Below are 22,905 nucleotides of genomic sequence, written 5' to 3' on the forward strand. Positions count from 1 at the left end.
ACAAAAGTCAACATTCATCAAGCAATTCATAATCAAATACATAAAAGAGGCAAATAAGTATTTGAGCCCCCTGTGGTTTTGCTAGTTCTCCCTCTTAGAAAATCTTGACGGTCTGATATTTTCATCTTAGCTGCACGATCACGGTGAGACATCATCTAAAACAAAAATCACATTGCATGATTTTCTTCAATCATCTACTGCTGCAAATAAGTATGTGAACCCCTGTCTATCAGCTAGAATTCTGACCCTCAGAGAGCGGTTAGTCTACCTTTAAATAGTCCACTATCCACCTGTTTGGGGGGGCTGGCTGTATCAAGACACCTGTCCACCCCATACAAGACTCCAACTACCAACACGGCCAAGAGCAAAGAGCTCTCCAAAGACCGTCACAAGTCTGGAAAGGGCAACGGGGCAATTACCAAGCAGCTCGGTGAAAAAAGATCCACTGATGGAGCAATTGTTAGAAAATGGAAGACGATAAACACGACTGTCAAGCTCCCTCAGACCGGGGCTCCACACAAGATCTGACCTCATGGAGTCTCAGTGATCCTAAGACGGGGAGGACTCAGCCCAGAACTACACGGGTGGAGCTGGTCAATGACCGCCGTTTCCATGGTTACTGTTGGTAATCCACTAAGACGTCATGCTTTGAAATAATGCATGACACGAAAGGATCCCCTGCTTAAACCAGCACACGTCCAGGCCCGTTTAAAGTTTGCCAAAGACCATTTGGGCGATCCAGAGGATCATGGGAGATAATTGTATATTTTAAGAAGTTAATGACTGGGGTGTGTATTGGGAGATTTTAGGGAGCAACCTCCTTCTCAGTTAGAGCATTGAAGACGGGTCGTGGTTGGGTCTTCCAACATGACAATGACCTGAAGCGCACAGCCAGGAGGACAAAGGAGTGGCTCCAAAAGAAGCATATCAAGGTCCTGAAGTGGTCCAGCCAGTCTCCAGACCTCAACGCAAAAGGAAACATCTTTGGAGGGAACTCAGACTCCATGTTTCTCATCCCAGAAACCTGACTGATCTAGAGGAGATCTGTGTGGGGGAGTGGGCCAAAATCCCTGGTGAAAAACTACAGGAAACGTCTGACCTGTGGAATCCCAAACAAAGGCTGCTGTACCAAATATTACCACGGATTTTCTTAGGGGATTTTCCTCTTTTTTTCTGTAGTGCTAAAAAATCTGTTTCCATCAAGAACAAAAAAATGGTGTTCTGCATTTTTAGAGAAGGACTGCTTCTGCTCTTTGGACCCGTCAGACAAACGGGGACAGCAACGCTGCGCTGAACAGACGGGACGATGGAGAGGCCTGAGCATCTTTCACCTGTTGGGCCTGTAATCGGAGCTGAAGGCCGCCCGCGGAGCGCAAAGACCATGCAGCCTTCATGTAAATCCCTGCCATGACAGCAGCAGTTTGGTGCTGGATTCTGTCACAGATCATGTTGCTGGCAGGAGCTCACTCGTGTCCCAGACAGCATCATGGACGTAAGCTCATTGTCGTGTAGAAGACACTGTGGAAAAGGTTAAAGACTTTCTTCGTGTCGCCTTAAAACTCTTTGCTGTTCTTTCAAAGGAACAGTTCCTAAACACATTCCATGGATATTATTTGACTCCAACCATCGTCATCCTCGCTGAGCAGCAGTGATGGAGGAGACTCCTCTGATCCGGGTCAAAGCAGGAACCTGCCGCACGCTCAGCCTGTAAAATTCACCACCATTTCACCGCAAACGTCGCACCAAACCCGTTTCATTTAAGGTCACCTTGTACAATGACAGCTTCATGAAGCCCGGCATCATTTTAATGTCAGACGTTTGGTTTGGAAGCAGTCTGGAAAATTCTTAGAAACACTCCTCAACCTAGTGGACAGCCTTCCCAGAAGACTGCATCATATTATGGGTGAGGATGGGACGGCCCTTCAGTTCATATGTGAGCCAATACTTTTGGTATCAGTGTTTGTTCATTAAGGATTAATTAGTATTCCTGGTGTTAGGAAGACGGCGTCCTTTTCTCTTTTTATCATCAATGACTCAAAATACATCCATGCAGTTTTTATTGCAGTTGTCTTTTGATGTCTATGATGCTGTCAGCTGTGGATTCTTTGTAGTAACAGAGACGGGTCAATATGACCCATCAGGAAAAACACAAACAAGAGTATTCATAGTTTTTATATTTGTTTATTGTTTGTTTCTTTGTACACAAATTAGTAAAACGGGTAAAGAATTCCCAACAAAATGACAAATTTAAAACAGAGGCTGTGAAAAAAGCCAAGCTAAGGTTGTGTTTGCATTTTCTTTTACATTATTTTGAATTCAAGGCAGAGGAAACTCTTAACCAATCAGTTAAGATCAAGAACTGAAGAGTAGGATAATGACTACAGCAGATAAAATAGAGGAAAGTAAAGTGTCTCTGGACACCCAGGATCAGTGGTTCATCAAAACTTAAAAACGCTTCACGTTTGCCTTTGATTACAATAATGACTATCCTGAGCTGGATTTAAGCAGGTTTACCTTCGGGGTAGATTCCCCAGACTGTGCCGAGAGGAAAAAACACCAGCGTCGCCTTTTTTTCCCTAAAAACAATCCAACATTTACCACAGTTTCACATTTTCCTTCCCCTCATTCTCTCAAACTACCTGAAGCAAAGAAAAGGACACGGTGAGCGTCCAGAACGCCCCGCCACTGCAGCCGGGTGACTTCTGGGGCTGTGGCGAAGCGGCTCACAGCTCGCAGATCTGAGTCTCCACCACAAAATTGTTCTCGAAGTGACGGATCTTGCGGCAGTTCTGCACTTCGCGCTTCTGCATACCTGTGGGAGAGCAGAACGGTCTTTAAAGTTGGGCGTGCGAGGCGTGGGGGGGCTGCTGAAGGGGGAAGAGCGGCGCCCAACCGAACCCTGAGAGGAGGCAGCCGTCTCAGCTGGGATGGAGATCATGACGGAATACTTGGTGACCCTAAACTAATCTGGCTTCATACCGCCTTAAATGTGTGTCGTTTCCTAGGATACGGTTTCTGTGGCCCGTTAGAGATTCACCTTTTAGTTGTGGAGGAGAGAGATGGCGGGGAGCAACCCCACCACCCCTTCCCATCTGCCATAAGTGACATCTCTGTTTACACTCTACCGCTAGCTTCCAGCCCTTCAGAACCGTGCAGCTGTCGTGCTGTACGGTTCTGATCCAGATTCCAGCTCAGGTGAGGAAAACAGTTATTCTGCAGGTGGATGATGAGAATGGAGCAGAACAGGGAGCTGGTGGCATGCATGCCCAGTGTGTTTCTACATCTTTTCATTTCTTTTGACACGTCCTCCATCTTCAGAGGAGGAACAGGTTAAAACCCGCTAAGGCCTGGTTCTGATGGATGGCAGTGGCTCTGCAGGTGAAGGACATACCCAGAATCCTGTCTCTGCGCTGCAGCTTGTAGGTCTCCTTGTTGCGGCAGAGGTTGTAGATGAAGTAGCCGAGCTGGTCGACGCGCTCCAGACGCTCGGTCACCACCATCTCCTCGTGGACCAGGTATGACTGGGGCAGGTAGGTTCCAGCCTGGACAGACAGACAGACAGAAGACTGTTTCTGTACAAACCTCTGCTTTGAAGCCTCAGTGTGTGACCGCTCAACCACGGATCCCCGCCGTTACCTTGACATTGATGAGCAGGTCCAGGAGGTCTCTGGGGGGCATGACAGCGGAGGTGTTGAGGGGGATGACATAGCACTTGTCCAGGCTGAGGTCCAGGTACGCCGTCATCCTCTGCAAACAGAGAACTGATGAGGGCTTCTCCTCTGTGCTCCATTCCTGACCCCCGTTCACACGCTTCATCCTGCATGCTCCCCGCTTCCCTTCCCTTCCGATCCCTCACCCGTCATCTCAGCAAACCAGAGCAGAGCGCTCTGGAAAATGATTGTTTGGAGAGGATGACTCCATGCATGATCCTCCAGACCAGAGCAAACGCGTTTTAGTCTCTGACTTTACAAGTTGAGTAAACATGACCCCCCCCCCCCCCACCCCCATTATGAAACCTGCATACATCAGGGGTGTCATGCCATCTTCATACCTGTCCTTTACTGAACTCTAGACTTCCTCTAAAGCTGCGGCGTTCCGTTTCTAGTCAGTTACAGACGCCATCGGAGGTCCTGCAGCGTGTTTCCAGCCTCGGGTGGGGCAGCAGCTTGTTTTGGAGGTCTTAGAGTTCAAATATCTAAACTTTGGCAAAGAATGTGCGTCGCGTCAACCAATCAGGAGCCGATCAGTGGGTGGAGTCCAAAGTCAACTTAGAGGAGAGGCTGATGGTTGCAGTTTGCTCTCCTGAACTTATTTTGACTGAGAAAACAATAAAAGACCCTCAAGTTTTATCAGGAGAGTCTCTGAATGTCAGCAACCCAGACATGATCACCGGAGCTTTTCTACAGCTCCTCCTAAGAAATAAAGCTGTTCTCTGAACGTCATCCGGCTCCTCCAAACTTAAGAGGGTGGCTCCTCCCACACACATCAGGTGTACACACCTGTGGACAAGCGTCCAGCAGTGAATTTGACGCCTCATCTTTCGTGTTCTCTCCCTACTTTAGCATCTTGAGCTCCTCTCTGCACCTCCTCACCTTCGGGGGACAAACAGGGACACCAAAGGCTTGAGAGGATGTTTGCTGCTCTCACGCGTGAACCTCAGTCCAGACACCAGGCTGCAGGCGGGACGGAGTCTTACCCTGTCGAAGTCGTGGACGATGTCTGCTGGGTCCCCGTCTTCAAAGTTAGGAACGGGAACGCTGATGATCTCCACCTGCTCCTCCTCCAGGATGCGGATGGTCATCTCCAGCTCCCGCAGGCTGCTGGGAACATCCACCTGTGGAGGATGGAGCATCGTCTCCACATCAGATCCTTTCAAAAACTTATAGGTCACCAGTGGAGCAGAGAATCTGGATTCTTGTCAAAAGAAACCAGTAAACATCAATCAGCCAGTTCAAAGTCTGTCCAAATCAGTGATCTTAAACAAGTTAGTTCAACTTGTGGAGCTGAAGTTCAGAGAAAGGCAGGAGGCAGAGCTGGAGGTAGCAGACAGGAAGATGTTGGGTTAGGGCAGGGGAGGGCAAACCTTTGGACTCGGGGGGCCACAGAGGGTTCTAACATTGGACAGGAGGGACCAGGAGCTGATGTGTGGAGTGTTTTGGTAGTCCGCTTCATCAGAGAAAGAAACAACACGGAATCTGGATGAAAACATGAACTGGAACTGATCAAAAATGGATTTTGTTCTCATTTTAGAGCCATTTGCACCGATGGATTGACGTCTCTCCAGAAAAATGCAAACATTAGCAAAATGCTGCGTTCGTGTGCGGTTGGAAGAATCAGAAACGTCAGAAACACAACAAATCTTCCAACACCACATGAATCCTGAATAACCTTCTACATCTAAGCTGAGTGGACTCCAGAACTACAGGGAAAAGGAGACCTTTATAAGGATTATCAACATAATTGATGGCAGTTTGGCGGGCCAGATGAAATCATTTAAGGGGCCTCATTTGGCCCCCGGGCCGTAGTTTGTCCAGCCCCGGGTTAAAGGTATGAACCCATCGAGAGGAAGAGATCATGGTGGATGTTCTGGAGAGGATTTGGACACGTTGAGAGGAGGAACAGTGATGGTGTTGGTGAAAAGATGCTGATTGGACGGAGGCAGATGTGGTAACTGAGAAAGAGAGGAGCCCCCAAAAACCCCTCTGCTCTGACTTTTTGGGTTGTTCTGTTATCAGACACGGTGGGGGTTTGTTCACATACCTCAGGTATGTGAACAAACCCCCACCGTGTCTGATAACAGAACAACCTAAGAAGTCAGTTCATAACACGGACACTATGAACGTTTGAACACACCTCTTCATCTCTTATCATATAGTCGTCTTCAATGTAGTTGACTCCACAGAAGAACACCGGCTCCCCCTGGACACAAACGGAGATAGAAGCAGCCGTGAGGTTACCGGCGCCAGATGCACGGGGCTGTTCTCTAAACGTCACATTTCTCCTTCTGTTGTAACAGTTCAGCCTATGTAGTCAGCACATAGATGAGCTGAGCGTCCTCAGCAGCAGTCGGCGCTGCAGGGACTAGCAAACACAGATGACTTCTACAGTGCAGGGCAGAGGTCCTGCTGAAGCCTGTGTGAGGGAATCCCACGCCGTCAGGGACAGCGGGTGGTTATTAAAGGGAAAGAAGGCCTCAGGTCAGGTGACATTCAATCCTTTTTTTTTTTAAGTTGTCCATCTTTCAGTCAGATGCCTGGATCAGTGAGACATTACTAAAGCAGACCTTCTGAGTCAGGAAGGAAGTGTTTTTGTTAGGATTTACCATATGGCTGATGGCGTCTGTCTGAAAGAGAAACAAAGATGCGTCAATCACACCATAAGAACACAGCAGCCTCCACACTATGATGTCACAGCCATTTACAGTCAGCTCCATAACGGGACAGCGACACAATTCCAACATTTTCGGCTCTACACACCACCACAGTGGATTTGAAATGAAACTAACAAGATGTGCGTTAACTGCAGTGTCAGCTTTGATTTGATGGTATTCACATCCAGATCAGGTGAGCGGTGTAGTATTACAACAGTTAGCATGTGTGCCTCCCACCTGATAAGGAACCTAAAGTCCCATTATTTATGGACCTGACTGTATTTCTGTTTCTCTGCTCGGGCCTTTGTGGGCTCTTTGCTTACCGGTCCTGTGTAGTAGCGGAACAGGTAAGCTCCTGCAATCAGCACTCCAGACAGCATGAGGGCCACGCCCAAACACACGCACCAGCACCAGGCCCGGGACTGGCGACGCACCAGCACAGCTGTCTCTACGTCCTGCGAGAAAACCACATCAGACCGTTACAAGTAGGGACTAGTAGGGCGGAACATCGGTATCAGTCCGACATTTGAAAAAAATCTTCCGATATTCTTTTGACCGTTTTCAGAAACCCTTTATTTTTTGAAATGTAAACTTGTTCCTAACAGATTGGGAAGCTTCTGGATGAATTTGATGAAATTCATCTTAAACAGATGAAAACTGAGAAGCGTCTTTGCGGTTTCTGTTCTCGCAGACTCTTCTGGAAATGCTAGCAGCTGACCAACAGCGTCCTCTGTGGGCTCTCTCCCCACAGGAAGGGAGGATGTGTGCTTTGCTCGTCCTCCGTTTGTCCAAACTGTTGGAGCGACGGGAAAAAGCAGCTGTGTTTGCTTCCTTGTTTGTAAAAATCTATCATTGTGAAACATTGATCCCTAAAGGTCTAGAATGGAATCAACAGTCCGTCCTCCACCAGCTGGCTGTTACGTCACGTCTTCAGCATCTCCACCATGAAGTACAATTACATCAGATGAAGCAGGCGTGCCTTTCAGTCTTTCTGTACTAGGGAAATGTAGAAGAGAGTCAATAGGACGCTCCACTTGGATTTTAATTTATAAATGAATTCAAAGGTATAGAATACTTTTTTTATCTGAAAGATCCTCATGAATGTGAGAGAAGGTAGAGACAACCGAATGGATGTCACATAAGCAACAATATATTTTTTTAAATCTTTGTATTCTCTTTTTAATGTTTGGTATTCAAATGTATACATTATATATGTATTTTTCAACCAGTGTGCTGTGGGAGATTATCCATTTTCACTGATCTAAAGTCATTTCCCATCTCCAGGATATCAGCTCTGTGTTCATCCAAACAGGCCCGGATAAAACACTGAGGAGTTATGAATATGAAAGATCATTAAATACTTTTTTCTTTGTGTTTATTTGATTCTATTAAAGACACTTTGATAAGAATGACGGTAACGCGATTTAGCCACAGCTTCAGCTGTTTTTGGAAAAGTCCCGCCCCTTTAACTGTCTCCACCAATCATTCTTGGAGGCTTAATCACATGTCATCAGTCTGACCAATCAGAAGTGGTTAAAGTCTTCACTTCCTTGTTCAGATTCTGCTCATAAAGTCTCTAAGTTCCAACAGAAGTACCAGCTAAAGCTCGTTTTTAGCGGTGTAACTTTCCACAGAATCCGATGTCAGACCGTGGAACAAGTGAACAAAACCATGAAGATCAGAGAAGAGAGTCTGTCTGCCATCACTACATCTCCCATGATGCATTGGGTTAAAGTGACAGCGTCTCTGCTCTACTATGAATCTTCTCTGTCTTAAACCACAACAAACACACAAACAGTTTATCAATCTTCTTGATGAAATCAGAGGTCAGAGGTCAACAGTTTAGTTCTCCTTCAAGGTTTGTGTTTCTTAACAGCCAAACATCCCAGAGTTTGGTCCAAGTCATTTTTCTAACAAACACTTTTCTAAAAACATCTGGATTATTTTAGATGTTAAACTAAAGAAGAAGTAAAAACAACATTTAAGAAACAGGATGAAGGTGAAGTGGCCAACAGACACAATTCAACTTGTGAAGAAACTGGATTTTCTAGAAAGGACTGTATTAATAAAAGGATTAAGTTCGTACCCTTCAGTTTCTTGAACACAGAAATGAATGAATAATGACTCAGAGACAACACTTAGCGTCAGTCAAAGTTTACTCCGCACAAACAGCACAAATTTGTATGAAGGGTCACAGACAGATGAACAGGGTTGCTGCATCAAGGTCCGTACAAAGAAAACAGGAAAATGGGCTTGGTCTATAACCCCCGCATTTGCATATTCAGAAGATCACCTGATAGACCGTGGTGTGAAAAATCCACCCACAGGCTGCTGCAGCTAGATGTTTGAAGGTCAGGGAGCTTCAAGTGTCAGATCTCTCTGAGGTCATCACAGACATTTGCCAGAGCGCACACACCAGCACACACAGAGATGGAAGGGGAGGATGCTGGAGGAATGTTACCAGACAATAGTCTTGGTTGTGCTTTGTAATACAATTTTGAGATGATAATACATAGTGAATCAAGTTTAAACCATTAATGTGATAAAAAGTAAAAGTTAGTGTAATAAAATGTAAAAAGGGAGTTTCTAACTATTCTCTTTCTAATTATTCCTAACAAAACTCAATTGAAAAAATTTAATCATCTAAAAAGAAATCAAACATTTTTGTTAAAGTCTTCAAAGACTCGCTCGGTCCAGTTCTCTTTTACAGTCAATGGTGTTGATAGAGTGGAGGTGGGGGGGTGGGTAAAGGGGCGGGTTGGGTTTAATTGAAGTTTTTTTGTGGCTACTTTTGTTAGTTTGTTTGGACTATAAAGTGTTTTGAGCTGTCCAGAACAGTTTTTCTGGCGTTTAAGATGTTCTTAGAAAATCAACAGCTTCTTCTCAGACTGCTGGCCTCCATGTTTGTTACGAAATGTGTTCACTGCTTCCTCATTGGTCTGCATTCTGACATGACAGTGGAGTACAATGAAGCGTCTCAGACTGGGAAGAGACTCTGACTGACAAAGGTTTTCTGTTTTCTTGCTGCGTCTCTGCAGCTCAAGTCTTTGATGGAAACAGATATTTGTTCAAAATAAGCATTAAGCTTCTTTGCTACTTTTTTGAATATCCAGAAAATAGAGTTGGGAGAGGCGTCTTGATGACTGTGTTGGACCGTCAGAAAGCTTCACCAACAAGAGAAGACATGTCAACGGCAGAACATTCCAGAACTCCAGGCCACGCCCTCGCCGTCACACTCCTCTGGCTGCACGCTCAAGTCTGTGAACACCTCAAACTGCAGGGAGAGAACAAGGAGCCGTCCAGGAAAACAGCCCAACCTTTTCCTACAACAGCCCTTTTCAAAATAAGAGCGCGGCTCCTCGTCTGCACAGACTAGTGGCAGAAATGTGCTCCAGCACGCCGACACCTGCTGTGGTCGTCACGTCATCGCAGTGACCTGAACTGTCCTTTCTGACCACTTCAACACTCGTCATTTACTTTGATTTGCTACTTGTCAGTAGATTTCAAAATATTTCCGTTTGTTTTGGATTGTGGCCGTTTCCTGGTTGGAACAGAGCAAACCCCCTGATTTCAGAATTAAGGAAAATAAAAGACTTTGTCTTTGCATGAATGTCATTTAAAATACATTAAGTAGAACAAACCACAAAACAACAACTAAGATTCCGAATTAAACGATGCTTTATTCTTCTACCGCTGTGAGTAAAACTGAATAAGTGCAATGAGATGTTAAAATGTTATAATGTTTTCATTTTTTTTATCCTATGGGGTTGACTTAGCAAAGACATCAGAGTTGTTTATTTAGTGTCTTGTTCTTTTATCATTTCCTTCAGTGTCGATGGAGATTCGCCCATGCAAAGTTTTCTTTAGTTGTAAAGCATAAAACTTCAGATGACCACAAAAAGAATGTTTATGGTGCAGCTGCCATTTTATTTATTTATTATAAAATACATTTTAATCAATTTTAATTATTTTAATCACCATTTTAATCATTTATTCAATTTGAAAATCTTTGGTGTTGGACCGGATGGACAAGGAAAGGCGGGAAGAAGAGAGAAGGATGTTAAAGAGAGGGGGGTAGGAGGGTGATTCTAGATGGGGGGGGGGGGGGGGGGGGGGGGGCATCAAGCAGCATAAAGCAACAAGTTTCTGGATGGTTATACTCATTACAGTGAGGTTCAGATGTAATACAAGTCTATAAGGGCGGGGCCTGTCCACACACACACACTCAAATGTCACAAACACACCTGTTGGCTCCAAAAATGTTCACATACAAACATGTCAACATACACAATACAAATATTGTTCACACACACATACCTATGCTTTCAAACCAACTAGTGTGAAATATTTCATTCAATCACATAAACTATTAGTGCAAAGGTGAGCTAACACCTGTGCTAAGGTGTTCTTCTAAAATGGATGGTGGAATGTGAAAAGAAGGAGGGGGGGGTGCCCAGCCATCCCCACACCAAGACCCCCGCTGCAGCAGCAGCGGCAGCCAGAACCCCCCAACGCCACACGGCAGCAGGCAGAGAACAACCGCCCCCGGGCAATCACATCCGCCACCAAGGCCAGGACCAGCAGGACCACCGCGGGGCCCCCAGAGCCAGAGAGCAGGGAGGAATGGCGGGAAAGAGAGTGCAAGCTCCAGCCCAACCAGGAGAGCAGCCCCCCCGCCGCCACGTCGGGAAGGCCCAATGCGGGGCCAAGCCCCAGACGAGCACCTCACCACCACCCAGGGGTTCTGGGGATCCCCCAACCCCAGGTACGAGCCAGGACCCCCGAAGGGAGACCCGCGCTCCAGGCAGCCACCCACCTGGCCCACGGTTGGTCCAGGAGACAGCAAGGCAGGGGCCAGCCATCCCCGCCCAGGAGGAGGACATCCCGGGGAAGAGGGGGTCCACATGAAATGTGATCCCTAGCTCTTGGCCTTGCCAGAGAACTCGGGGATCCCCCTCCCCGCGTGGAGAGAGGGCTGCTGGGCAAGCACCCAGGGAACACGGATGCCGTTGCCAAGGGCCCAATACACCCCCCCCCCCCCCCCCCAGCATAGGGCTCAAGTCCCCTCAACCCAGGGGTCCCATCCCCTGAAGCGCCGACCCCCCAGGCCCCACACCACCCACCCCACATATAGAGAGAAGAGCCAGAGAGGAGAAACCCAGCCCCCAAACCCTAACCCTGAAATAGGTATTTGGTTTCTTGGAGCCAGTGGGTAGTCCCTGTTTGGAACGCAAGGAAGTCGTCATAATTTTGAATGTCATCTGATTCACACCTATGATGGCAAAGCCTCTATTATTAGCTTTTATAATTACTGACTGAATGTGTGTAAATTCAAATAAAAGGCAGTCTTATGTCCTCCCCCTTTTGCTTTGCATGGTTCTGCTTCCTGTGGTGACCCCAGCATCAGTTCACCTGAGAGCTGCTTGTGTTTCTGGGGACAGGTGAGTATTGATATCCAGGACGGGTTTGGTTTCAGTATATCAGCACACAGACACTCCATCAACACAGTGAACTCAGTCTGAGGGTGGGACATAAAGGTCGTCTCCAAGAAAAAAAAACAGCAATAGTCGCAAAAAAACTAGTGGTGTAGCGATGAATTGATTTTTATTCCTACAATCCAATCAGACTGATCTAGGCACAATCAAATCGACCTATCTCATTAAAAAATCATTTCAAAATTAGGTAAATTGATAATTGAAATCGATATTGGAGAATACCATTTGGATTAATGTTTTTTTTTTATTATATGGAAAAAGGACCAAGTCCAGACAACACTCATGTGATGTCATGAACGCGGATCCGTCCATCATTCCAGTCCAATGTGTGGACAGACTTTGAATAAAGTCATGTGACCATCCAGTGTCTAGAATGTTCTAAGAATGTTCCCTTTGGATTCTTTGGATGTGAAAAAACAACAGCGGTGAACTTTGGGAAACTAACATGTGAATGGATTTGACATTCATTCTAGTTTACTTGTTGGTTTGGACACAGATTTCATTTAACTTGATGATCTGGAAGAAAACCAAGAATCTGGAAAACTGATCAGTAGCAGGAATGTCTGTCTGAATCTCACTGCTGGAAGTTTGGGATAAAAAGACGTCCTGGATCCATTTCAGGTCAGAGAATCAGATCGTTCAAAATGAACCAAAATCAAATATGAATGGGATCAGCAACCACAAATATTGCATGGAATTGTTGTCAGAATGAATCATTACACCCTTACAAAAGCTCACTAAAAGGTTTGGTAAAAATTCAATCTAATTTTTATCAAAAAGTCCTTGTATTTAAAGGTCTGATGATAAGTACACAATGGAGATCCATGTAACATTCCAGGTGAAAAAAAAACTTATAATTATGGGTGAGATGAGGTATCACTGATCTGCTGTGTGAAGGTTGTCCGGGCCTAACTGTAGCTGGCCATCTCTTTGCCTGTTTGATAATCCTCTTCCGGTTCTGGTCTTCGTTCAGTATCCAGCTCTCTTGAGTTTTCATAGAGTTGGTCAAACTCAGTGGGAGGCAACTAAAGATATCTGGATGATTAGTCTCTAAGCTTTGTTAATCACACAGAGTGCCTGATACCACAAAATACAACTACAAAAAAAAAACAAAAAACGGAAGATTCAAATGAATCCAAACAAAACTTTTTACGTTTTGCCCTTTTAATATCATTGAATGTTGAAAAACCACAACCATGCAAATCTACCAACCTTTTGACCAGACCAAACTTACAACAATATATTATTATTATAATTAACTTTGTACCCCAATACTACAAAGTTGTGTGAATGTAACACAAACACACAGCATGTGTGCTGTTACATGCTGGTGATAAATGAACTGTGAGCAGCACATGGTGTCAATAACTTAGGTTAACATTGAAACAAATCTGTTTACAGACCCACTCTGGGTTATTACCATGTTCTTGTAGCATTTTTCCCATGATGGAGGACATTTAGAAAGAAAGTCATATTTTGATCAATCATAAAAGTGTTCCCAGAGGTGGATTGACTGTGATTAGGCTGGGATCTTCAGAATTTTCTGTGTGATACAATAATTAACAGTCCACTTGGGGTGGAAGATGCAGCAGACACAAACAAGGATGGACCAAGAACTTCTCTGATACAAACAAGATGGTGATGTCTGAACAGATGATAGAAAAGCAGCAGATGCAGGTCTTAGTGGTAGATGAATTCCTCTAAACGAACAACATCAGACAGACGTTTGGACAGCGACCCGGAGAGGATGGATTAGCAAGAAAACCTGTTGGTAGGTCAAAGTTAAATTCTTCCTGAAGACGTTAGTCAGAACAGTGAGGCCGTCACCCCTAAAGAACAGAACAACCGTTGTGATCTCTGTCCAGAAGAATCTGGCAACAGGAACATCTCAGAGTGCAGCTTCCTCAAGCTTAGAGCCTTCTTTTAAAAAAAAACCATTCATTTTCATCCCTGTCTCCTCTTTTCATCCCCATGAGCAAACACACAGATGACGGTTCAAAACCAAGTGTGGTTAATGTTAAGGTAAATCTGTGCACAGCGATCTGTGTTAAAGCTCCTCCTCCTCGCCATGAGGGAGCACGGCCTGAACGTTAATCTGCGTGGAGCGCTTACAGGTCAGGAGCTGTGCGTCAGCGGCCTTCCCTGCATGGAGATGACAGCACAGGCTGGACTGTGATGTGTGAATGTGTGCAGTCAGATAAGCTCAGCTGGAGGCTATTCTTAGGGGTGAAGGCTCCAAAACCCATCAAATGCATAAATAAAAGGCACCAATGAGGAGACGACGTTTAAGGGGGGACTTGAAGGACCCACAAATGTTCTTTTTGGCGTCTCTTTTTTAACGTGACTGTTTTATACAAACAAAAGAGTCAAGGAACGCCTGATCACAGCAAGAAGGAGAAACTAAAGGGCAAACGCTTAAAATGCTCCCTGAAATATTTCTTTTATTGTTTTTTGTAAATCATTTGATTGATTTTAAACATTTCACCTGCCCTCCAAAGGCTCCCATGGGTCCACTGAAACTTTGTACCTAGTTTGACGAGACTCTCTGACAACATTAGCAACAACGCAGGAATTCTCCAAAAGGAGAAACGTCTGAACATGCAGACTTTGAACGGAAAGTATAACAGCAGGAGTTTGTGCGTCACACATTTAGGCAACAAACACAATTGAGGTTTTTGTCATTGCAAATCTAGATGCAAAAACATTTTACCATAGGAATATGAATACCCATGTAAAGAATATGCTAAACGTTCCCATAAATACAGATCTGTGAGTAGCAGCTTCAAACAGTCGCTGACTGCGTGGATCTAAGTCTGGATTTAGATTTATTTCTAGAGGACTGGAGCGACTGCTAACACGTCTCCTGGGGTTACAGCCGTCGACTGCCAGGAGTTTATCTGATCTCTTCTCTTTTTACTACTAATAATGTGTACATTTAAAATAAACAAGCTATTTGTTCTGTTTCTAGAAAGTCCAATTAACACTTTCAACAAAACACAACACATGAGGTCCATATTTATCACACCCTAAGAGCACTGCATCAGTTACTCATTTGTCTATTCACAGCAAAATCTTCAAAATGCAGCACGAGTCCTCTAATCAACTCCAGGCCTTTTATCTGCTTCACTCATAATGACATAACAAGGGAATAGCATGGAAGTCAATTGTCCAATTACTTACAAGCCCATGAAATGAAGGGATTGTGTTTAAAAAATGCTTTCGTTTTTCACATTTTTATGCAATCTTTTTGTTCAACCCATGGAATAAAAGCTGAAAATCTGGACTTCAATGGCATCTGAGTTGTTTTATTTAAAATTCACGCCGGCAGAGCGGCTTTTCCAAACCCGTTGGTGATAATGGATTTTTTCACACTGTTTTTAACGATTGCTTTTGACTTGAAAGCTGCATCATATTGTAGTGGCGGTCACGTGCATGCTGGGTCTAAAGGCAGCAAGGAATTGTGGGATGCAGCCATGGGGCTAATAGCAGCAAGGGATTGTGGGATGCGGCCAAAAAAGGGCTGAGCATGGGTGTTTCTTTTTGTTGCACCATGAGTTAGGGGTCTAAGAGCAGAAGTGACCTCCATGCTGTTCGGCAGCCTCCTCCTGAGACTGTTCGGAATCAAGAGATGCATGATTCATGCATAGTTTCCATTGCAATCACTTGTATGAGTGACAGCTCAGATGACTGACAGCTAGAACTCTCCTTTTCTTTTTTGATTATCCGTGAGAATCTGTTTGTGTTATTCATTCTCAAAGCGGCATTCAACTTTCGTCTTCACCCTGTCTCACGCTCACCTTTACTGCTCGAGCGCCCCTAGCGGTCGTTAGAAAATAATTCTCCACGCGAGCTGCCAAACTGCTCGTTCAAAGCCGAACCACATCCGCGTTGCTCGAAAGTGAAGCCAACAGTCATTTTGAAAGAACGATTCAACTTTAGATCCACACCAAATATAACGCAGGCTTTCAAAAACTATGATTTAGAGACATCAAATGTTATTCCATGGAAACCCTCATAAAAACACAAACTGATGCACAAGCTTCCAAAAATCAGATCCAACATTCACCTTCAAACCACCACAGGCCCCTCCCACGTGCCTCCCCTGTAGGCAGTTAATGTTTAATAGAGTAAATAAACAAACAGCCCCAGACTTGGTTTGTTAGTCAGGTTTCTCTTTTCAGACATGACCTTCAAGCTTCAGGCTTAACTCTAAAACTCAGCCAAAAAGGTTGAAGTCAATGTCACGGCAGTCAGACGTTTGCTGGATTAACATTGATCCACATGTAGCCACTCAGTCCATAACTCCTTATCAAAAGTGATGAACTAAAAACCTTTGAAAATGTCCTGTCCGCATCTGCAGAAACACGTGAACAAAAACAGATCTAGACGTCAACATAGACATCTACAAATATTTTACTTTTCAACATCTATTTTCAATCTTTTCGCTGTTTCAGTGTGTAATCATCCATCTCAGAGATGGCTCACATCTCTGGTACACTGATGGTAAACATGACCCAGAAAATGAATTAAAGATGTGTCTGCAGATGGTGATGATGTCATGGACAGGTAAGACACACTTCCGCCCAAAAGGGTTTCAACTTTCACCCACTGTGGCTCATCACAACCTTCCTTGGGTTCAGCTTATGCGTCGATTTGTGACACAAAAGAACAAAAACGCCACACAAGGCTGGTCCAACTGAAGCCCCACCAAGGAGAACAAGCAGCGTTTTCTTTCTGGGTCCAGTTCAGAAAGGAAATTAGCAAGAAAATGACCATGAAGGTCAGACCCAGCAGAGCCTCTGAGTTTTGTCAGCGTACAGTCAGCAGAAACGCCTGCGGTGAACAGCAACATTGATCTGAAATGGTCTCATTGGACTGGTGATAACACTAGTAGGAGTGTTTGTAGATCCCCTGTTGCACATATCTGAGTGATGCTGAACATTTCTGAGACTTTTTCATCAGTTAGGAGTTTCTTTATAATGAAAGCAGCTGCTAGCATGACCTGTTAGTCAGTACGCTTAACCAGTGTCAATGACAAATACACCTGAAGTGGACTGGGTCTGAAAAAATGAATCCGTTACAGCAAACCTTTCACTAAGATGCATTATTGATTCATGAAATCAACTGATCTTATTCCTGAAGCCATTTACTGTATGTAAAAAAAAAAGTTTTTAGTTTAAAGAAAAAATAAACCTGTTTTTTTTTGTAATTAAATGGGCTATATCATACAATTTTAAAGCCTTTTATACTTAACTAAATCCATGCATATAAGATGTTACCATTAAACACAAAATTATTATTTTTTAAATTAAACAGTTATTTTCATGAGTAGTTTTAGTATCTAGAAGTAAGACAACTCTACATCTGAGGCTCCGCCTTTCGGCCCTTTCATGACATCATCCTAGAGTCGGCCTCGGCAGCGTGTCTGCGTTTCGCCAACGAAAAAACAAACTTTTGCAAAGATTGATGTGAATATTATGCGAATGAAAGAAAACACCAACCACCGCTAGCTCTGGGGAGAAAGTGGGCATTTGAGTTAGCTTGGGGGCGGGGCTGGCAGGTCAGACTCTTTCTGAAGGGGCGGTTCTCACTTTATGACGTCACAATGTGAGGACCCACTTGTTTTTTGTGGGTTGGGAGGGGCTGGAGCTCACTTTGGGGTTGTTTATGTGTGGAATGAACATTATAAAACACCACATATACCATTTGATAGTCCGGCTTCATTACACTTGAAAATGAATTATGACTATCCAGTCTTTCGGAACGTAATAAAACGTGTTCTGACTTGAAATGTGGAAAATGAATTTGTATTTAATGAAACTCTGTCTCACTCAGTACACAGCTGTACTTCCAGAAGGTCCTTTAAAAATGGATTTATTCGTCGTTTTGTGATCAACGTTTTAATGTTGTTTGTTCATGTTTGTGCTTTAAAAACAATTGTACATTAAAGTTTATTTAATGAAACATTCCTAATTAAACATGAATTTTTTTCTGGCTTTGTAAGACGATGTTTAATTGGTTGTTCATACATGTTGTTTAAAACTCAAATATATCTATTTTGAACCATTTTTAAAAAATTATTTGTGGAGTTGGAATATAAAGTGCACAAAAGCCTTAAAAAAGTACAAATAAAATAGGATAGCAAACCCAACAGGCCCAGAGCATTGTGGGTCATGGGTTAATACATTTACTGATAAACGGCTTTAAAGATCTGCCAGGAGATTTGAGGATTCTGATCTAGATATTACTAACTGCTGCAGATAAACCCTCTTTTCCATGTCCACGGAAATCCCCCAGAAGAACTAAATCTGCTGTGTTTGCATGCAATCCGATCCCGTGCTGAAAACTCTGACCATCGAGACGAAACTGAAACCACGGCAGAAAGCCACCACAACACACCTAAACCAACACAAAAAACCTTTTTGAATTTATGTTTGAAACAGGAGGGAGAAATGAGGCCTGTGTGTCGTCTGTCAACACCTGAACAGGTTAAACTCCTCTTACCTAACAGAGATAACTTCTTTCACAACAGGGTGGAGCCTGAGACAGGTTCCTACTAAACTTTGCCTGGAGAGAGGTGACACACAACCACAGCCATTTCCCTGAGGCGGACTCAGCACATTTCCATCCCACTCCTGTCTTCAGAGAAGCAGGTTTGGTCCCATAAATGTGATCTGCAGGTCTTTATAAAGGCATTGCCGTGGACTTTACCCCACAGACTCCCGAAGGGTTAAATGAGTCGTCCTGTACTTAAGCTGCTGATCAAACACAGGAACTCAACAATGTTCAGAACCGTGTTTTCAACCTCTCTTCAGCCAAAGTAGACTTGTTCCTTGATAAAAAGTGTTTTGACTAGGAATAACATAAACACACGATAAAAAGGTATTTCATGATCTTTTAAACTACTCAGTGTGAAGCCTGGGCCTGTTTGGATAAAGACAGAGCTGATATCCTGACAATCAATTGGATAAAAATGAATAATTTCCAATGGCACACCCGTCCACCTCTGTTGGCACACCGGTCCACCTCTCCTGGTACACCTTTCCATCTATTCTAGCACACCTTGTCATCTCTTCTGGCAACCCTTTCCACCTCTCTTGGCACACCTGACCATCTCTCCTGGCACACCTGACCATCTCTCCTGGCACACCTGTGTATTTTTCATGACACACCGGTCCACCTCTCCTGGTACACCTTTCCATCTATTCTAGCACACCTTGTCATCTCTTCTGGCAACCCTTTCCACCTCTCTTGGCACACCTGACCATCTCTCCTGGCACACCTGTCTATTTTTCAATACACACCTGTCCACCTCTCCTGGTTCACCTCTCTATTTTTCATGGCACACCTGACCATCTCTCCTGGCAGACCTGTCTATTTTTCATGGCACACCTGTCCACCTCTCCTGGCACACCTGTCTATTTTTCATGACACACCTGTCCACCTCGCCTGGCACACCTGTCCACCTATCCTGGCACACCTGTCTATTTTTCATGGCACACCTGTCTATTTTTCATGACACACCTGTCCACCACTCCTGGCACACCTGTCTATTTTTCATGGCACACCTGACCATCTCTCCTGGCACACCTGTCTATTTATCATGGCACACCTATCCGCCTCTCCTGGCACACCTGTCTATTTTTCATGACACACCTGTCCACCTCTCCTGGCACACCTGTCTATTTTTCATGACACACCTGTCCACCTCGCCTGGCACACTTGTCCACCTATCCTGGCACACCTGACTATTTTTCATGGCACACCTGTCTATTTTTCATGACACACCTGTCCACCACTCGTGGCACACCTGTCTATTTATCATGGCACACCTATCCGCCTCTCCTGGCACACCTGTCTATTTTTCATGACACACCTGTCCACCTCTCCTGGCACACTGGCAGAGCCATGCTGGTCTGGAGGAACTATTCCCTCTTAAACAATCAGAAGTTTGTTCTTCGTTTGAACTAAAGTCATGAATTCTTCAGGTCAGCGTTGAAATGGACATTTCCATCAACGTTTATTCTCCTTTGTGTGGGACGTAGCAGGAAAACCAGCATGTGTTTATTTAAAGACCATTAGGAAGTTTAGTTTATCTTAAAATATCAACTGTAAACACTTCTGCTTTTTACTCAGTTAATGTTCAGAGACATGAAAGAGTTTAGTCCAGAGACAACCTCTGTTAGGGAAACGGAGAGAATATAAACTTTTTAATCAAAAACATGTTTCATGGGTTCATTTTCATAAATAAAGTCCATCGAAAGGGCGCAGTTGGATAACAATCTTGTCTCAAAACACTGAGACAAACGAGACCACAGTGGAGTATTTCAGGAAGTAACGTCGTTACTTTGAGAACGTTTCTTGCAAATGCAGTTTCAGCTGCTCTCAAGTTTAATCGAATCTGTTTCAGGATCCGTTAAAGTAAATCGGGTTCTGTGGTGTCGAACCGAAGAACAAAGTCGTTCTGTTCCTAATTCCAATAAGCTCAAAGTGCAGCTTTCGTTTAGCCATTTTCGACTCACCACTTCGACTTCCTCCTCCGGAATCAGACTCTCGTCGTCTTTTTTCACCTCCTTTTGCGCCAGAGCGCTGTTAAACGAAACTTTCACCATCTTGAGGAAAAAATGCTGAAATTTTAGAAATGAAGAAAGTATTTATACATATAAAAACAAACTCAAACGGGGAACAGAAGCGATTCGCTCCTAAGTGGAAAAAGTCGCACTTCTTCTCTGGTCTGTTTTGATAACAGCCGCAGACACCGGAAACCACAAAAGCGACTTCCGGTGGAGATTCAAAATAAAAGTCTGCAAATTTTTCAAACAGACCTGATATTTCCAACGCCTTCAAAGATCTAAAAAAATAAACAAACTGCTTAGTCATGATTAGTTTTCTGTTTATAATGTGTAAAACGACTATTAAAACAAAATCGACTATCTGAGTTGAATTACATTCAAGATAAGCACTTAGAAAAAACAACAATTCAAAGATTGATTTCAATCAAAATTACATACGCTTCAGCCATATTTTCTATAGCTAGGTGTTGACTGGTGGGAGTTGGGTGTTTTCATCTTTTACATTTGTATTATTGCAGTCTTTCCCAATTTCTAAAACACACTTTATGAAACAATCCAAAATCCTCGCCAAACATGCCCAAATCCAGGCCTCGAGGGCCGGCCTCCTGCTGGTTTTCCAGAAATCCTGTCTCATCTGCTGCTGATTATCTGGATCTCTAATAAGGATCTTCAATAGCAGCTTGGTTGGAAAACATGTAGGACATCGGAACTCGAAGCCTGGATCTGAGCAGCCCTGCATTAGACAAATCTGCAGCAACTGTGTGGTGCTGTCATGTCAATATGGAGCAAACTCTCTGAGGAATGTTTCCAGAACCTTGTTGAATCCATGCCACCAAGGATTAAGGCAGTTCTGAAGAAAAAAAGGGGGTCCAACCCAGAACGAGCAAGCGGTTTGCATTCTGTTTTCTACAAATCAATTACACTTGCAGAAATATTGGAAAGAGTCACAGAGCAAGTCAAATGTGTGTTCAGCCCACTTCAGGACTGAGCTCTGAGCAGAACCGTGGCCCATATAGGTCTGTGTTTTTCTCGACCTCCTCTGGTGAAGTTCAGCCATGGATGGAGCAATCTGAAGCTTGGAGTTCACCTTACACGCATTTGCACGTTGAGCCCTTCATCATGTCTGTTTCTGGTCATCTAGACTCTTCATCCATGGAGGCTGCAGTCGCCTGGACCCCAAACATCTGAAGGATCTCTGCAGCAGCACTTAGGGGGACATGAAGCCTCTCAGGGGGTCTCACTGGCATCTTCACAGAAGTGCTCAGAATAACGGGAAACTGCCTGACGGGGATTTGATGGTTGGGATGATATATTTCAAATTCGGTTTTCATTGATATTTTATAATGACTCTGTCTCCCATTCAATGGGAATCCTTGGTTGCTTTGAAAAAAACAGCATTTACACCAATTTAAATCCCACTGTCGTGATTTGACACTGGATGCCAACAGTAATTTAACCTCTGACCTCTACCAGTTAGTTAGCATTTCAACATTTGACCTTAAACCTGTCCACTAACTTTCAGTTAAATTGTCACTCTACACTATTTTAATTCATCAATGGTCAGTTCCCTCTAAAATTCATCTTATTTCTAAAGGAATAAACGACCGAACGGTTCCCGAGCGCTGCTGTGCCGGCGGTTCGCCGCTCCCCCAGGGGACGGGTCAAATGAACAAATGGCTAATGAGGCTTTGACTGTAACTCATTTATTTCTGACTTCAATTGGAATTTGTTAATGTTTAATGTTCATGCTTGATAGGCTGCAATGCGAAAGGTCTAGCAAAGCAATATTAAGCAGTTTAACGTAAGCTGATGCTGGAAATAACTAGAACTTTGTGAAGTTTCTGGTTTTTCTCCGTTTTTTGGTGGCTGTTTATGGCACATTTGTTTGTAACCTCTGGGGGCGGAGTCACTTGTTTGATTCTGAAAAATCTTCAACAATCTAACATGTGTCAATGGTCATCGCTTTGTACAGAGCCAAACATAAAAAAAACGACCTCCCAATTCTGCAAGCGGCACAGAAAAACGAGTCTTTCGGGGCCATTCCGATGGTCATGTAAAGTTCCACACGGGGGGGGGGGTTGGATACGTGTGAATCATGTTTTACACAAACAGAAACCTCAAGAAAAATCCAAATGAAAGCAGAGAAGATCCACAGGTCTGCAGCAATACCACCAACATCAATTAAATTGATCAAATAACAGCAGCGTTAAAACTCTCTTAAATGATTTGTGAAAATTGACAAAACCTTTCAGCCAACAACTAACAATGTTTATGGTTAATATTCTGCTACCATTAGTTTTTTTTACCACAAAGAAAATAGTCATTTCAACAGGTTTTGGTGTGTTTTCTTTACTATATTACTAGCCTCAAAACCCTATAACGTTTATTGATTAAATGGAGGGAAGAGGAGGGATCCCTTCATTTTAGACAGCAGGCAGCTCTGACGCCTAGTGTTGAAAAGAGGTAC

At 43.9% G+C, this 22,905-nt stretch overlaps 1 protein-coding gene across 2 annotated transcripts; it reads right to left on the bottom strand.

Annotated features, from left to right (window-relative positions):
* Positions 1-2,161: 2,161 nt before the first annotated feature.
* LOC101159708 (integral membrane protein 2B) lies at positions 2,162-20,647 on the bottom strand. Of its 2 annotated transcripts, XM_004081378.5 has the most exons (8): positions 20,388-20,647; positions 6,694-6,825; positions 6,323-6,343; positions 5,854-5,919; positions 4,697-4,834; positions 3,637-3,747; positions 3,392-3,542; positions 2,162-2,812 (listed from the first exon to the last, which is right to left on the bottom strand). In XM_004081378.5, exons 1-8 carry the CDS (start codon positions 20,475-20,477, stop codon positions 2,724-2,726), a joined length of 798 nt encoding a protein of 265 aa, XP_004081426.1. In that variant the 5' UTR covers positions 20,478-20,647; the 3' UTR covers positions 2,162-2,723. The 2 variants fall into 2 exon arrangements, with proteins under 2 accessions (XP_004081426.1, XP_023806972.1); XM_023951204.2 differs by lacking the exon at positions 6,323-6,343.
* Positions 20,648-22,905: the final 2,258 nt, after the last annotated feature.

This window comes from Oryzias latipes, chromosome 21 (assembly GCF_053564925.1).
Source record: "Oryzias latipes strain Hd-rR chromosome 21, Olatipes_Hd-rR_3.1".
Lineage (NCBI taxonomy): Eukaryota > Metazoa > Chordata > Actinopteri > Beloniformes > Adrianichthyidae > Oryzias > Oryzias latipes.

Coding starts and splice junctions, on each gene's coding strand:
- LOC101159708 (XM_004081378.5), bottom strand. CDS start 20,477: ATGGTGAAAGTTTCGTTTAACAGCGCTCTGGCGCAAAAGGAGGTGAAA. Junction 4,835..5,853: donor ATATGATAAGAGATGAAGAG/GTGTGTTCAAAC, acceptor CATCCTCCACAG/GTGGATGTTCCCAGCAGCCT. Junction 3,748..4,696: donor TCGTCCACGACTTCGACAGG/GTAAGACTCCGT, acceptor CTCTGTTTGCAG/AGGATGACGGCGTACCTGGA.